This window comes from Dendrobates tinctorius, unplaced genomic scaffold (assembly GCF_039654945.1).
Source record: "Dendrobates tinctorius isolate UK_male_01 unplaced genomic scaffold, ASM3965494v1 ptg000254l, whole genome shotgun sequence".
NCBI lineage: Eukaryota > Metazoa > Chordata > Amphibia > Anura > Dendrobatidae > Dendrobates > Dendrobates tinctorius.
The window spans coordinates 18,180,315-18,198,136 of record NW_027361921.1 but is presented as its reverse complement, the minus strand read 5'-3'; the positions used below and the strand labels follow the sequence as shown (position 1 = coordinate 18,198,136).

At 43.7% G+C, this 17,822-nt stretch overlaps 1 protein-coding gene across 1 annotated transcript in view; it reads right to left on the bottom strand.

The window, feature by feature from the left end:
• The window catches only part of TRPM2 (transient receptor potential cation channel subfamily M member 2), a 1,217,227-nt gene that overhangs the window by 778,290 nt on the left and 421,115 nt on the right, over positions 1 to 17,822 (bottom strand). The window contains exons 13-14 of the mRNA XM_073558209.1: positions 10,587 to 10,937; positions 10,291 to 10,428 (exon numbers count right to left, since the gene is read on the bottom strand). Coding sequence (XP_073414310.1) covers positions 10,291 to 10,428; positions 10,587 to 10,937 — 489 coding nt within the window. The remainder of the gene's footprint in view (positions 1 to 10,290; positions 10,429 to 10,586; positions 10,938 to 17,822) is intronic.

Below are 17,822 nucleotides of genomic sequence, written 5' to 3'. Positions count from 1 at the left end.
GGCTGCCCTAGACAAAACCATGCAATCCATGCAAGTGCCCCCGAAGGAGAAGATCCAGTTGGCTTCCAGTCCAGATGACGTCCCGTGGCGACGGCGGAAGAGGATCCCACCGATCACAGGGAGAGACAGCGATCGCTACAATCAGGACGGACTACCCATTTTCCGCTGCTGCAGCAAAGCGGGACACATCGCAAGATTCTGCAATTTAAACGAGCAACCACTGGGGCAGCGGAGAACCTCCAGGAGTAGGACGACCAGACCCACAGAACTGGCGAGCCAAGTATGTTAGAGGATGACCAGTCCTCCCAGTTGTGATTGATGGCATCCCCATGAACACTTTACTGGACACCGGCTCTCAGGTGACTACTATGCCATATATTCTTTACAATTGGTATTGGGCTGACTCTGAAATTACTTGTGGCCCAGATGATGAGCTGACAGTAGTCGCCAGCAATGGTCAGGATTTCCCACAGGTGGGGTATAAGGAGGTGACCATTAAGGAGGGGCAAGTAGAATTAAAAGCCCAAGGCCTGTTAATTGTAGACATTGATTGACGAGAATGTAACCCAATAGTGACCTTAGGTACTAATGTGATAGAAAATTGTCTTGCTGAGGTTATTGTTTTGTTGCAACAGGTAGCCAAAACTCCTGGTTCCAGTGAGCAACGGGTCCTGCAAAAGGAGATCAAGGCCCTGATGTAAAGACAGCAGGTAGAGCTATCTGGCAGAGAAGTCAGCAGTGTCAGAGTGAGCGATTTATTCCCCATTGCAATACCCCCAAGGATTGAAATGTTAATTTGATGTCAGGCAGCCATAGGCCTCAGGGGAAGAGAGTACCAAGCCCTGGTAGAACCAGTGTACTCTGATAGTAGGCCCACTGTCCTGACAGCCAGAGGGGTAGTCGATGTCCGCCATGGGAGGGTACTTGTACGCATCTTAAATTGTGGGGATGGGGAGGCCAAACTACCTTGGTATGCCACCGTTGCTAAGCTGTTCACTGTCAATCACAATGCAATTCAGACAGCAGAATCCTTGGTTTCGTCCGACCAGGCAGAGGACAATGGCTCTGCAAAATAGCTGGAGGATTGGTGTCAGCAGCTGCACGTAGGCACTGACTTCACCATTCCACACCAAAAGAATGGGGTTTACCGAGTAGTCCAAGAGTTTGAACGGGTATTCAGCAAACACCCTTTAGACCTTGGGCAGGTAAAAGGGGTCCAACATCATATCCCCACTGGAAATAATCCGCCCATTAAAGAGAGGTACTGGCCTGTACCTTCAACTCACTATCAATGTGCCAAGAGTATGTTATGTGAGATGAAGGAGGCTGGGGTGATCAGAGACAGTTGTAGCCCCTGGGCAGCTCCGCTAGTCTTCGTTAGAAAGAAAGATGGTACAATGAGGATGTGTGACTACAGGCGAATTAACAGCATTACCCACAAGGATGCCTATGCGTTACCTAGGATAGAGGAATCACTAGCTGCACTGAGGACCGTTATCTATTTCTCTACCTTGGATCTCATCAGTGGGTATTGGCAGGTTCCCATGGCAGAGGCAGACAAAGAGAAGACCGCCTTTGCAACACCATTGGGCCTCTCAAAAGTCAACTACATGCCATTCGGGCTTTGCAATGCGCCAGGAATGTTCCAGAGGTTGATGGAGTGCTGCCTTGGATACAAGAACTTTGAGACAGTTCTGTTGTACCTAGATGATGTCATTGACTTCTCCAAGATCTACGAAGACCATTTTGAGCACGTGGCTGAGGTGGTCGAAGCCCTGTCCAACTTTGGCCTGAAAGTGAAACTGTCCAAATGCCACCTCCTGAAGCCCAAGGAGCAGTACTTCGGCCAGGTAGTGAGCGCGGAAGCCGTGGCACCGGACCCCGACAAAGTCACTGAATTCCGGGACTAGCAGAGGCCCAGAAACATTCATGAAATACGTCAGTTCCTCGGGTTTGTAGGCTAGTACCGAAGGCTCATCAAGGGCTTCACTGAAATAGCAGCACCCCTGCAAAACCTTCTCGTGGGCCAGCCCAAGAAGGCCAGGAAGAAGAGTCCTACGTTTGACTGGAATGACGAACTGAAAAGATCCTTCACTCGGTTGAAGTTGGCTCTCATGGGGGATGAAGTTCTGGCCTAGCCAGACTATGGCCAACCATTCATCCTCCTATACTGATGCCAGCAACGTGGGACTGGAAGCAGTACTGTCGCAGGTACAGAAAGGCAAAGAAAGAGTAATCTCCTACGCCAGCAGGAAGCTTTGTCCCACTGAAAGGAAACCTGACAATTACAGCTCCTTTAAACTGGAGTTCCTCGCCATAGTCTGGGCTGTGACTGAGCGATTCAAACACTGCCTAGCTGCGGCAAAGTTTACCATCTTCACGGACAACAACCCGCTGACTCACTTGGAAACTGCAAAGCTAGGTGCGCTGGAGCAGCAATGGATGGCCTGGCTGTCCAACTATGAGTTTACCATCAAGTACTGAGCAGGACATAAGAACGCCAATGCTGATGCGCTGTCCAGAATGCCTAACTTACCAGATGGGGAAGAAGATTGGGAAGCACTCAAAGAAATTGAGTTACCTGCCTTTCACCGGCCAGTAGCGGCCCAACGCTCCCAAGGAGTGAAAAACAAGCACAACATCATGAAAGATGCCACGTTAAACCCATTGCCCAACGATGAGTGGGCAGAGATGCAGGATAGCGACCAAGCAGTCCTTCTAGTGAAGGAGTTACTGACGCAAGCAGACTCGTGCCCCGGTCCAGATGCTCCACAAGAGACCCAACGGTTGTGGAAGGAAAAGGGTAGACTATTGATCCACGAGGGAAAGCTGTGTTGGAGGAGTGTCAATGCTCGAACTCAGGAACTGGTCTGGCAGGTGGTAGTCCTGAAGCGAGATGCGCCAATGGTCCTGGAGGCATACTATGATGGAGCAGGACACTTCGGATAGAAGTTGGAGGTCCTACTTTGCGAGAGATTCTACTGGGTTGGTATGAGGAATGCAATTGAAGATTGGTACAGAGAGTGTGGACATTGCAACCTGCGCAGGAAGAACCGTAACAGCGAACGAACCCCATTACAGTCAATAATCACCAAACAGCAGCTTGAACTGGTAGCCTTGGACCATGTGAAGCTGACCCCAAGTCGTTCAGGCTATGTCTACGCCCTCACCATCGTTGACCATTACTCAAGGTTCCTGGTAGTCGTGCCTGTCAAGGACCAAACAGCAAAGACAGCGGCCAAAGCATTTCAACAACACTTTTGTCGACCGCATGGTTACCCTGAACGAGTGCTTACTGACCAAGTCCCAGCCTTTGAAACAGAAGTGCTCCACGAGTTCTGTAACCTGTACAGCTGCAAGAAAATCAGGATGACGCCGTACCATCCACAGACAAATGGCATGTGTGAGAAAATGAACCAAGTGGTAATTGACCTATCGAAGACCTTGCCCTTGAAAGAGAGAAACCTGTGGCCAGAAAGTTGCCGGATCTGGTAGATCTCTACAATTATATCCCTGTAAACTCCACCAAATGTACTCCAACCTACTTGATGAGAGCAAGACCTGGCAAGTTACAGTCATATGTTAAAGTTTGGGCACCCCTATTATTGTTAACCTTTTTTCTTTATAACAATTTTGGTTTGTGCAACAGCTATTTCAGTTTCATATATCTAATAACTGATGGACTCAGTTATATTTCTGGATTCAAATGAGGTTTATTGTACTAACAGAAAATGTGCAATCTGCATTTTAACAAAATTTGACCGGTGCAAAAGTATGGGCACCTCAACATGAAAGTGACATTAATATTTCGTAGATCCTCCTTTTGCAAAAATAACACCCTCTAATCGCTTCCTGTAGCTATTAATGAGTTCCTGGATCCTGGATGAAGGTATTTGTGACCATTCCTGTTTACAAAACAATTCCAGTTCAGTTAAGTTTGATGGTCGCCGAGCATGGACAGCCCGCTTCAAATCATCCCACAGATGTTCAATGATATTCAGGTCTGGGGACTGGGATGGCCATTCCAGAACATTGTAATTGTTCCTCTGCATGAATGCCTGAGTATATTTGGAGCGGTGTTTGGGATCATTGTCTTGCTGAAATATCCATCCCCTGCGTAACTTCAACTTCGTCACTGATTCTTGCACATTATTGTCAAGAATCTGCTGATACCGACTTTAACAAGATTCCCGGTGCCGGCAATGGCCACACAGCCCCAAAGCATGATGGAACCTCCACCAAATTTTACTGTGGGTAGCAAGTGTTTTTCTTGGAATGCTGTGTTTTTTAGCCTCCATGCATAACGTCTTTTTGTATGACCAAACAACTCAATCTTTGTTTCATCAGTCCACAGGACCTTCTTCCAAAATGTAACTGGCTTGTCCAAATGTGCTTTTGCATACCTCAGATGACTCTGTTTGTGGCGTGCTTGCAGAAACGGCTTTTTTCGCATCACTCTCCCATACTCTCCTTGTGCAAAGTGCGCTGTATTGCTGACCGATGCACAGTGACACCATCTGCAGCAAGATGATGCTGCAGGTCTTTGGAGGTGGTCTGTGGATTGTCCTTGACTGTTCTCACCATTCTTCTTCTCTGCCTTTCTGATATTTTTCTTGGCCTGCCACTTCTGGGCTTAACAAGAACTGTACCTGTGTTCTTCCATTTCCTTACTATGTTCCTCTCAGTGGAAACTGACAGGTTAAATCTCTGAGACAACTTTTTGTATCCTTCCCCTGAAAAGCTATGTTGAATAATCTTTGTTTTCAGATCATTTGAGAGTTGTTTTGAGGAGCCCATGATGCCACTCTTCATAGGAGAATCAAATAGGAGAACTACTTGCAAGTGGCCACCTTAAATACCTTTTCTCATGATTTGATACACCTGGCTATGAAGTTCAAAGCTCAATGAGGTTACAAAACCAATTTAGTGCTTCAGGAAGTCAGTAAAAAGTAGTTGAGTGTTCAAATCAAGAAAATGATAAGGGTGCTCATACTTTTGCACCGGTCAAATTTTGTTTAAATGCAGATTGCACATTTTCTGTTAGTACAATAAACCTCATTTGAATCCAGAAATATAACTGAGTCCATCAGTTATTAGATATATGAAACTGAAATAGTTGTTGCAAAAAACAAAATTGTTATAAAGAAAAAAGGTTAACATTAATAGGGGTGCCCAAACTTTAACATATGACTGTACCCATTTACTTGGACATGGGAGTCTTAACACCTGAAGTAACATCACCAGATGCAGATTGGGATACAGAGCGGCAGCAGCAGTACTGCAAAGTGCAAGAATGCGTAGAAAAGAATCTGGCCCAGGCAAGAAAAAAGCAAGAAAGAAATTATAATCAGCATGCCCCCGCAGTTCCCTTGTCACCTGGAGAATGGGTACTCAAAAGGAAGAGACGAGTGCACAAATTAGACAACCAATGGGAGGCAGAGCCCTACATTGTTCTACCTTCAGACTTCAATAACACCAAGGTGTGCCTCATCAGCAAAGATGGAGGAGAAACCTCAGCAGCAGTGTCAAGAGATCATCGAAAGCTGTACCCTGACCAACTGAAGGAAAAGATTGAAGTTAAGGACATTCTTCAGCCATTATTAGAAGAAGAAAGTATCAGCACTGTACTCGGCGAGTTCCTTTCAAATTGGACAAGAGTGAACCAAGCCATAGTCGTACCCGTCTTAACCTTTCCCCAGCTGGAAGTGCAAAAAACTCCAAAGCTAGGTGCAAAGGATTGTATAGTCTATGAGAAACCAGAAGAAGGATAATCCTTAAAAATTAACTTTTAATTGAATCACTAAAAAGCATATAATGGTATGAATTACTAGAAAGCATATAATGGTAATGCCATTATATGCTTTTTAGTGATTCAATTAAAAGTTAATTTTTAAGGATTATCCTTCTTCTGGTCCCCCAGCTGGAAGTGCCAGAAAGCGAAGCGATCCAAGACCAGCCTGAAGATCCGCAAGCTCAAGTAACAGAAGCCACATCTGCTGTGGAATGCAAAAAGCTGCCCCCTGCTAGCGGTGAATCTGTCAGTCCCACGGTGAGTCTAAGAAGTCGCAGACGGCTATTGCCCAGCTTACCAATAAACACACTAGGCCAGGCTAGATCACTACAGACACCTTTACTGTGTAGATCTACCTGTAGTACCAGAGGTCAGGTCCCAGCCAGGTATAAGGACTAAAATTTATGTGTAATGCTAATGTAGATAAGTTAAAAATGTTCATAATTGCAACCGTTAAGTATATGAGCCTACAGAGACTTACTGTATGAACATTTAACCATTCTTATAATATAAAAACCTCAGTGGCGCTCAAGTATATATAGGGACTCCAGCAGCAAAAGCAGAAAGACACCAGTCACCATAGATGTCAAAGGGAAAGTCTGTATAGATAAATGAATTACTACTGCGCTTAGAGTCACTGGTATCTATTGTCGTACTCAAATGGATTTGAAGAGAAAAAAAAAAAATCAAAGACCAGAGCACAATAAAAGAACCAGGTTTGGACAGAGAATAACAATAAGTAACACTAAAAAAGTCATATATATCCCTTTGGATGCTTAATACCAATTGTAGAGCAAGAAACCAAGATTACCTTGTAAAGCAGTAGGGGTTAACAGCCACAGAGGGGGAGGGCGGGCTCAGTCTCACAAGTGAACACTGATTCTGTGTTTGGAGATCCCAAAAGTCCTTCTGTAAGTAATAACACTCCTCCAGTCAGTTGCTGATTAAATGCTTCTTGCTTAAGAACTGCAGTAATCCTGTTAGCGATGCTACCCCGACCGGTGGCAGCAGTCGCTCTAATGGCAGGCTGGGTGGGAAAACACACTGAACTAGGTGCCTGAACTTCACACTATGCTCGTCAGCACAGGACCTGTGTGAAGTCAGAGACACGTTATGCACTGGGCTGCAGCCTAGAGATTGCAATGAGGAGCAAAAAGCTATCCTACATGTTTCAGAGACTCCTGTCTCCTTCCTCAGGAAGCATGACTTTTTTAGTGTTACTTATTGTTGTTCTCTGTCCAAACTTGGTTCTTTTATTGTGCTCTGGACTTTGATTTTTTTTTTTCTCTTCAAATCCATTTGAGTAAGACAATAGATACCAGTGACTCTAAGCGCAGTAGTAATTCATTTATTTAACCATTCTTGTTTTCTTGATTATACTGACGATTGGGTCACTGGACCTGTAGTGACCAGGTCAATGATTGTAAATAGTTAGCAACAATGACTACAGAAAAAAAACCGTCTGGTGTGACCGAAGAAGTAGTCCAACTTGGTGACCACTAATGCCCTGTAGTCACGCCCAGGGCCTATGCTGAGGGTTTGAGACGAGTTCCCTCATATTGTACTTTGTAGGGTGAAAAGGACACCCCATTTCAGGACTTTGCCAATATTTATATATCTGTTGTTAAAATTCTGTAAATAGTTATATTTTGTTTCTTTTATGTTTCCTCAGTTAGGGAGTACTGAATTGTACTAGGGGGAATATGGCACCCCAGGAGTTCAGTTGCCACAGTGGCCTTGCCTCTCTTCTGGGGGGGAGTGACATCATGCCTGGAAGCAGAGAAGGAATATCCTTACCAGGTAGTTTCAGCATAAATCATAGTTCCAGCTCCAGGCCAGCAGAGGGAGCTCTAAACCCGACATCTGGGGGGCTTCTCTTTGGTCAGGAGGAGGAAGGTAGTGTTAGTTAGAGCTTGAGCAGGGTTGAGACAGGACATGTGGAGAGAAGCTGGGGACAGGAGCTATAGCTGAGCTCACCCCCAGGCTTGAGCACCAGAGACAGGACCCCGAAGTCCGAGGCTGTGTGGGTACTAAAGCCCTAGCAGCAGAATCCAGAGGACAGAAGACCGCAGATCCTCTGTGCCCAACTGATACTTGATGACACAGCAGCACATGTGTGCCGGAGACACCAGATAATTATAGAAGGATAGGGAAAATGAAGGGAGGTCAGCTCACCAGTCTCGGTTGCGATCCATAATCCTCCTGCGCACGGAGTCACCTTGATCAGGGGTGTTGACTGAAGCAAAATAAAGAATGGAATCTCCAGCGCTGGACTTCAGTTAAAAATACATCATTTATTATAAATTCTTAAAATAGAACAGAAAAAAGTATGGATAAGGACATACAGGCAGATGGGGTCTCTGGTGGTCTCCAACCAACGCGTTTCGACCTAGAGGGTCTTACTCATGGTCATGAGTAAGACCCTCTAGGTCGAAACGCGTTGGTTGGAGACCACCAGAGACCCCATCTGCCTGTATGTCCTTATCCATACTTTTTTCTGTTCTATTTTAAGAATTTATAATAAATGATGTATTTTTAACTGAAGTCCAGCGCTGGAGATTCCATTCTTTATTTTGCTGGAGACACCAGATAGGAGCGATCCCTGCAGCAGGCTACAGCTGTCTGTCATGCGAATGGAGTTTTACCTAAGTAGCAGACAGAGAGAGGAACTTGAATAGAGTTCACAGCAGCAAGTACCTAAGACAATAGAGCTAGAAAGGAGGTCTCACAGCCCACCTAATTAAGGAGATTCTCTAATTGCTTACAGGCTGACTGACTCCAGAAACATCTGTAACCTGAGCCTCGAACAGTACCTGCACAGCTCAGTAAGAGATAAAGGAAATTGCACTCAGTTGTGTCCTCTAATCATTCCTGTGTCACCTATCCAAGTCTGCTACACCTAACATCATCAAATACAACATCTTCTCTATCACAACTGCCCTGGGACAAAGCTCTGCCTGTGGAGAGCGGTACCAACTCGGTTGCATTACCACCAGTCCTAGAGGATCTGCCCTGCAGCACTGGTCACCTCTGATCAGAAACCACAGGTGTCGTCATGAACACTTTATCACAAACCTCATTATAAACTTTATCATCCCTTGTAAATATTTCCCTTTAATTGGAAGCCTAGGGCCACGGACCGGGTCACCGCTGCCGTGACACATCCCCTTTAAGAAGTGGCCCGGTACCGAGTATCCCCACTGCCCTGATGGGCGATCCATATAGACCCCTCAAAGTGACTTCAAATGTGATGTGGTCCCTAAAAAAAAAAAAAATGGTGTTGTAAAGATGAGATATCGCTGGTCAACTTTTAACCCTTATAACGTCATGTAGACATGTGGGAAATGTTACTTATTAAGTATTTTGTGTGATATACTGTATCTCTGTGATTTAAGCGCAGGAAAATTCTAAGTTGGAAAATTGCAAAATTTTCACCAAATTTACATTTTATCACAAATAAACTCAAGTAATGTCAAAGAAATTTTACCACTCTCATGAAGTACAATATGTCATGAGAAAACAATGTGAGAATCACCGGGATCCATGGAAGCGTTCCAGAGTTATTACCTCATAAAGGGACAGTGGTCAGAATTGTAAAAATTGGCCCGGTCATTAACATGCAAACCACCATTGGGGTAAAGGGGTTAAAATTCTGTGGAGGTGGAAGTTGTCTTGAAATGACACCGTTCTCCATAGACCTTTTTGTTCACCAACTGCCATCTCCTATCTCAGCTGGGGTAACATCTGTTTTCACTGAAGACAGATTTTACACATCTATTAAGAATTTTGAGAATAACTGATCAGTCTAGGAGGAGAAAGAAGCAGATTTATTTGATGATATAGATAACAAAGTATCTTAGTTGCATGTGCACTACTGATTTATAAAATGTAGAATTTAAATAGCGATAACTCTTTTAAGACCCACTTTATAAATCCCCCACTTTTCCAGTGCAGTAAACAAATGAACACAGTAAACAAATGCTGGAGCACTGGAGGAGTGGTGCTCAAATAGCCAAGGAATTAAAAATGGAGTGATCCTATGTTATTTTATGGTATTACTATTTTACTAATTTTTTTTTAATCTCAGAAGACCATTGTCACCCCCTCCCCCCAATAACATTGGCAATATTTATTGCACATCCACTTCCCCATTCACTTACACTGTCAAAATAAATTAAGAGCTTGGGTTACTGTAACCCCAGTGAGGTTCCAGAGATACGACCAAAGCCTATAATCACTTTATGGCATTTCTTGTAAATATGACATAAAAATTGGAGATTGCAAATTACATCACTATAAAACATAAAGTATCAAATCACTTCTACTGTAAAGAATGAATATCTGCAAAATATCTATTGTATATAATGATTGCAACCTCCCACTCCATACTGTATATTGGGTTTTAGTTCTTCAAACTGTATATACAAAGCTTACAAAAGAAAAGGAACTTAAAATGACATCAAGCACTCAAAAAATTATAGTAGCAATTCTTCACTCACCTGGATCCATATGATTTCTGCAAGTTCCTTACGATTTTGTACAATTGCCCATATGAGAAGATCCCTTACTGGATCCATTGTGCATGATGGTTTTCCTTGCGATCTTTTGTGAAAAGAACGGAGAGTGACTTTCTGTACCTGAAACATAATTTTAGTAACAAAATGGGTTTCAGTTCCAGATTAGTAGATAGGTGAGAAACAAGACCATGGCCAACTTTAAAAAAAAGAAGTCACATACCAAAAAATTAAAAACAAACACATTTTATGCCAGATTAATAACAATAATAATAACCTACATTTATTTTGATGTGTGGGACTGCTATAGACAGTCTAGGGCGTTCTGTACATTTGGGCTTTGGATAAAGATGTTTTGTGAAGTCACCCAGGAGTTCCCTCAGAACTTGAGACACATGGTGAAGACGAAGTTTTGATGATTTTCTGAATTCTAATCGAAACCTTTCATCTTCAATAATCCTTGCAAGCTTGCTATGGAACAAACATGATGGGTCCGTGTTGTTATACAGATTAATTATAGTTTCTTGTGTAGCGTATTCTTCCAAGCACACACCGTGCTCCAAAAACAGCTTAACAAAATCAGGTTTGTTGTCAATCAATGCAGCTGTCATGACTGGGTGAAGATCTGAGGGCTGTAACATACAGAAAATAAGTTACAACTCTAAGAAAATCAATAATCAGACATAAAGGCTAAACATTTTCTTGCCATGTATGATTCTTTAATATTAATTAATATTATTGTTATGGTACTGTTACACTTATAGTGAATTACCACTCATATGGAAGGGTATTGCTACACCTACTGGTATATTACCTTGGAAGTTAAATCTATAATGTGTATATACACTGCTTAAAAAATAAAGGGAATGCTTAAACAACAGTATATAACTCCAAGTAAATCAAACTTCTGTGAAATCAAACTGTCCACTTAGGAAGCAACACTAATTGACAGTCAATTTCACATGCTGTTGTGCAATTGGAATAGACAACAGATGGAAATTATTGGCAATTATCAAGACACCCTCAATAAAGAAGTGGTTCTGCAGGTGGGGACCACAGACCACATCTCAGAACCAATGCTTCCTGGCTGATGTTTTGGTCACTTTTGAATATTGGTTGTGCTTTCACATTCATGTTAGCATGAGACGGACTCTACAACCCACACAAGTGGCTCAGGTAGTGCAGCTCATCCAGGATGGCACATCAATGCGAGCTGTGGCAAGAAGGTTTGTTGTGTCTGTGAGCGTAGTGTCCAGAGGCTGGAGGCACTACCAGGAGACAGGCCAGTACACCAGATGTGGAGGGGGTCATAGGAGGGCAACAACCCAGCAGCAGGATGGCTAACTCAGCCTTTGTGCAAGGAGGAACAGGAGGAGCACTGCCAGAGCCCTGCAAAATGACCTCCAGCAGGCCACAAATGTGCATGTGTCTGCACAAACGGTTGGAAACCGACTCCATGAGGATGTTCTGAGTGCCCAATGTCCACAGATGCTGGTTGGACTCACAGCACAAACTTGATCTTTATTGCTAGTCACCAATCCTGAAAAAGCCTTTTGCCAAATTCAAAACATCTGAGCAACTTTCAAATAAATGATAGCAAGTCAGAGATCTTTAATAAGTCTTTGTCTCCTAAAGTTGACTAGAACTTACAAACTGAATCCCTACACTGTATAAGTGGCTCAAAACTGCCATTATGCATTTAGGTGTACAGATCTCCATAGATCACCATGTCCTCTATAATCTGAATGACTAATCACTAATCCAAAAAAATGACAACACAATTGCATTCACTAAAAGCCCCCTATTTGTCCTTGATAGGTCTTCAAAACCTCAATCAAGACTACACCCTCCCAGTATTAATATACAGGGTGGGCCATTTATATGGATACACCTGGGTGGGCCATTTATATGGATAAACCTAAATAGAATGGGAATGGTTGGTGATATCAACTTCCTGTTTGTGGCACATTAGTGTATGGTAGGGGGAAAACTTTTCAAGATGGGTGGTGATCATGGTGGCCATTTTGAAGTCGGCTATTTTGGATCCAATTTTATAAATGGCTCACCCAGGTGTATCCATAGAAATGGCCCACCCTGTATTCTATGTGTAGAGTTGCAATCCACATTCCAAATTTTTTTTCGCCCATTAGACAGATGTTATCAACATTCTTGTGGGATAAGAGAAAAACATATCTGTCACATAAGTAGTGTTGAGCATTCCGATGCTGCAAATATCGGGTATCGGCCGATATTCGCGGTATTGGAATTCCGATACTGAGTTCCGATACTTTTAGCATATTGAATACCAGAATCGGAAGTTCCCATAATGCTATGAGCCAGTTTGATTTGATTCAGCCAATGAGGAATCCTAAGAAGTGTGGGCACATCCTGTTAGGCATGTAGGCATGTTAACTAATGGCATGGCTGTGATTGGCTGCTGAAATGATGTCATGATGCACTATAAAAGCCGCCGCCACCATTTTGGGTTCACTCTGCTGTGAATTCAGTTAGGGACAGGACGCTGCTCTTCTGACTCTGAGGGACAGTTAGATATTGCGATTTGCTATATAGTGCTTTACCCAGGCTACTGTAGCAACCCCTGTGTGAAGCTTTCTTTTGCCTTGTAGCGCTGTTCACAGCTGTCTGCAAGGTCTGTGTGTGTGAATGCAGCTCACGGTGTAGTGTGTTCTGCAGCCACCTCTGGTTGTAGGCCGCTCAGCGTATGTTACTGCCTCATACATTGTCCTTATTGCTGTAGTGCTGCTTATTTTTCCTGAATTTCTCCTATTAGTGTGCTTCCATCTGTATCCAGCTAGATTGGTTGCAAACACTATATAGGAGTACATAGAGGAGCCTTTTTGCTGGCTTGTGCCCTGCAACCCCAGCCAGATTAGTATTAGCCTATTTTTTGGAGCCTCATCTATTGCATTGTAGGTTACCTTCCTGCATTGTAATAGCTCCAAAAAGTTTGTAATACTATCGCTTTTACATCTTTGGTCACATCCTTTTTGTTTTTTTGAAAAAAAACACATAAATAAAGTTCACCAAACACTTCACTTAACAGTTGTGTAGGCCACATTAGCTCATATTAAAGTGTAGTCCACACACTTTATAAAATTAGTGTTTCTTATACCTGTTAGCAGCTGTTCAGGAATAAGCACACAAAGCCCTTAGTACTTTTCTGCCTATCTTTATTAGTCTACCAAGATGAAGAAGGCAGAGAGTAAGGCACGTGGTCGTGGGCATGGAGTTTCAGCAGGGAGAGGACGTGGGGATTCTGTGCCTGCTGCGGGCACCAGTGACTCAGCATTCTCCAGTTTTAACAGGGAACAGTCCTTTATGCACAGCTTTGTAGGAGCTCGCCGTACCCCACTGCTGCGGGAGGAACAAATTGAAGCCGTTGTCGGATGGATGGCAGCTAAAGCATCGACTTCAATTACTTCCACATCCTCTCAGGTCCAGAAGCACCTCCTCCCCACCCTTCCTGATTTCCCTCCACCCCCCTTCCCCTCCCCCTCCCCTCCCCTTTTTCCTCAGCTTATATGAGATCAGATCATCTGTTGTAATGTGATCCTGTCATGATGGGATTTATGTGCACCACACGTCACATTGACGTGTAATATATGGGGCAGGCGCTGCCTGGGTGACGGTCTAGCGCCGGCCGTCCCCACGTGGCGGCTGTTTACTGCGATCCACACACCGCTGGTCCTGGCTGTTGCCTAGGCAGCGGTCTGGTGCTGGTCGTCCCTGGATGACGTCAGCTGACTGGGAGGCAGCACCAGCGGTACCGCGCATGTGTGAGATTCCCCCCACTGATAGGCTCACATTGATCAGATGACCGCTCTCTGCCAGACATTTAACTGGGACGTTCACAATTATAGCCACGCCCCCCGAGGAAGCGGTCTTGTATACCGCAAAACGCGCGTAGGGGTACACAAGCCGGCGCCTGCTACACACCAGGATATGATGGGTATGTTTATCCAGCTTATTTAAGCTTACTTTGACTTTTCCCACAGGGTTTATTGTCACATGTTTTACTATATGATGCTGATATGGTGTACTGCTGAGTTCTGAACAAGACTCAGCTTATCGATATACCACGGCCAAAGCAGCGAGCGGTGGTTGCCCTCTTTTCTCTCACTTCTATACAACAGTGACAGACAATTGTGTTAACTGTCACTTTATTTTTCAATATATGGGGGCGACACAATCGATCTCAGCACTGGCTGATTCATACCCAGTCTACCAGCAATTGGCACTGTTATCTTTTTTCTGGGTTTAGTGCAATATATTATATTGCCCAGGGGAAGCCTCCCACAAGCGACCTCTGAACAATATACCTCACCATACATCACCTGGTTGGTGTAATGACTACCTTCAATGCCATTTTACTGCCAGTGCTGCACTTCTAATTGCTTTTTCTCTCCCGTCTGATTATATATATATTGGATTATTACAAACGGGAGCCACACTATCGAAAAACTTCTCTCTTTGCAACACTGGTGATTCACATCTAGTGTTTTTATTTACCAGCTACTGGCATTTGCATTTAGTCACCAACCGGGGTTAACATAGTATTTCATACATAGAACCATATATTCCCTGTGGGATTTGTTTGGCCAACCATACCCATCACAGGTCGTCCACTTGTTTTTTCTAGTATCGGGCCTTATGTGATTACCCATTTTATTGGTTCTTTTTACTATCCTGTATCTCTGATGTGTGTCTACTTTTTGACAAATAAATATATATATGTTTGAAATGGATTTGGATTCTATGTTCTCTTTTTTCTCATTTAATTGAGAATCGTCTCCATACTATAAGATTTCATGAGGCATTATCAATGTACTTTACTAATAATGGAATAAGGATGTTCTTTTGGAGTATTTTTCATATATATGTCTTTTCTGTGTTTTTCACAGCAACACGCTCCAAGCCTCATATGGACTATAAGGCACGAGAACAGGCTTGGTTAAATCAAATCGATGAGGTTTTTAATGATAAACCCGGTACTATTGTGGCTACGAGCAGCAGAGACCTCAGGGAGGCAGGCAGAAAAATTAGATCACTTTTAAATCGGTGAACCAAGACTTGGTGGAATCGTGCATTCCTCCAGAAATACATTGAAAAGGGCCTTATTCCACGAGGACTTAGGGTTCAAGTGTTCCCTTCTTTCCCCATCGAGGATTCAGAGATTAAACGGAAATGGGAAGATCTAGCCAGTGTATGTTAAAGGGGGTTCATGGAACTCCTCATCCAACTGACTGAAAAAACCATAGCTGGCCTTGATCAAGAGATTGAGGAGTTACAAAATTCAATCAAAAAAGACATGTCCAGCGACGAATTGGTTTCATTTAATCGTGAGTTGGATCTTGATTTTACCAAATGGGAGAAAGAAATCTGCGAGATAAAAACAAAAAAATTCTCGAGGGATATGAGTGATTACCAATCTGAAACAGTGTATAGATGGAATCGTAGATTTAAACCATCAAGGAACCCTAAACGGGGGAGATCATTTTCCGTTACCTCATATGCTTCCAGTGAAGGATCGGTTAAATCCAACCCGAAATACCTGGAAATACGTTTAGGTACTAATCGGGAAGCACAAACTAATAAAACAAAATCTCTTCCGTCTAAGAAAATTGATAAACCCAAAAGCCAAACACTTCAGGTAATTAACCTGTCTAATCATGTGTTGACTCCGATTCAAGTTGAAGTACTATCTAAAGGTTTAACGTTTTCTCCCACCAACCCTTTTGATCTATTCACAGCTGTAAAAGACCTGTACCTATTTTCCCATAAATTAATTCTCAAAAAGTTCCACAACAGTAAGAAACAGGATCCACTCACTAATACTCAGTTGGAGGAGGAGGCCCTCTCTACATTGGAGGAGTTACTGGGGGATCAAGAGCCAAATCCCACAGGTATGTTTCCCCAAACTATACGTCCGAAATCCACTAGGTTCCCTCCCTTGTCTCTATGTCCAGCAGTGGAGATTTTCACAAGGCTGGTCATTGAGGATTTTGGTAGGATCTCTACGAGACGTAATCCTGATAACCTCACGGGACAACAACGTGTGGCCGTTGAGGAATTAAAATCCTTTTCGGACGTAGTGATAAAACCTGCGGACAAGGGAGGGAACATAGTGGTTTGGCCTCAGGAAATGTATGAAAAGGAGGCCAACAGACAACTTTGAGATAGAGTGACGTATTGCAAATTAGATCGTAGCCCCTTGAAAGCCTTTTCTGACATTTTGGAGGAGATCATCTTTAGGGCCCTAGAACAGGGTATCATCCCTAAACATATTTTTGAGGGCCTCCTAACTAAATTTCCAAGGATCCCCACCATATACTTTGTGCCCAAGATTCACAAGGACCCCCTCGATCCGCCGGGACGTCCTATAGTGTCAGGCATAGGAGGGTTATGCGAACCAGTATGCCAATTCATTGACCACTACTTAAAACCACTTGTGGAGGCACTTCCCTCCTATGTCAGGGACACGACGGACGTCCTGGCGCGGATCGATGGGATGTCCTTGGAATCAGATATGTTCCTCGTTACTGCGGACATCGAGTCATTATACACATGTATCCGCCATCAAGACGGTATCGATGCCTGCAGGTTTTTTCTGAGGAGCAGCAGCTGGGATCGCCCTACATGTGATTTAGTTTTGGAGTTACTTGAATACGTCCTCACACATAATTTTTTCGTTTTCAGGGACGTTTTTTTATCTACAGCAGTGCGGCACTGCCAGGGCGCGGCCTGTGCCCCTTCTTTCGCTGGCCTTTTCCTGGGATACTGGGAGCGGGAGGTTTTTGTGGGGGAAGGGGGGCAGGCCGTTGAACATGTGCAGTGCTGGCTGCGATACATCGATGACTTGCTTATGGTGTGGCAGGGTTCACAACAACATCTTAAAGAATTTATGGAGAGTTTAAATAATAATGGCTATAACATCAAACTAACTTATACTTGCAGCAATTCTGAGGTGGATTTCCTGGATATTAAGATCCGGGTGGACCCTGCATCTAACCTGCAGACTGACGTATACAGGAAGCCCACCTCAGTTAACTCACTCCTCCATGCGGGATCCTGCCACCCATGGGCAACCATTAGGGCCATCCCAGTTGGCCAGTTCTTACGAATCAGGCGCATTTGCTCTTCAGAGGAAACATTTTTGGATCAAGCTGGGGAACTTAGAGATCGTTTCCTTAAACGGGGCTATAGTCGGCGCTGTGTCAAGAAGGGCTTTGATAGAGCAAGAAAAACAAATCGGTTGGCCCTTCTACAACCAAATATCAGAAAGAAAAAAGAAGAGCAGGGTAATGTTAGGTTCATCTCAACCTTTAATGGGGGATGGAATCAAATGAGGGACATACTTACCAAACATTGGAACATACTAAAGACGGAGTCCTCATTGATGAATATAATCTCTGAGTATCCACTTATGACATACCGTAGAAGTCCCAATTTAGGGGACATATTGGTACGTTCACATTATGTCCCATACATTAAAAATC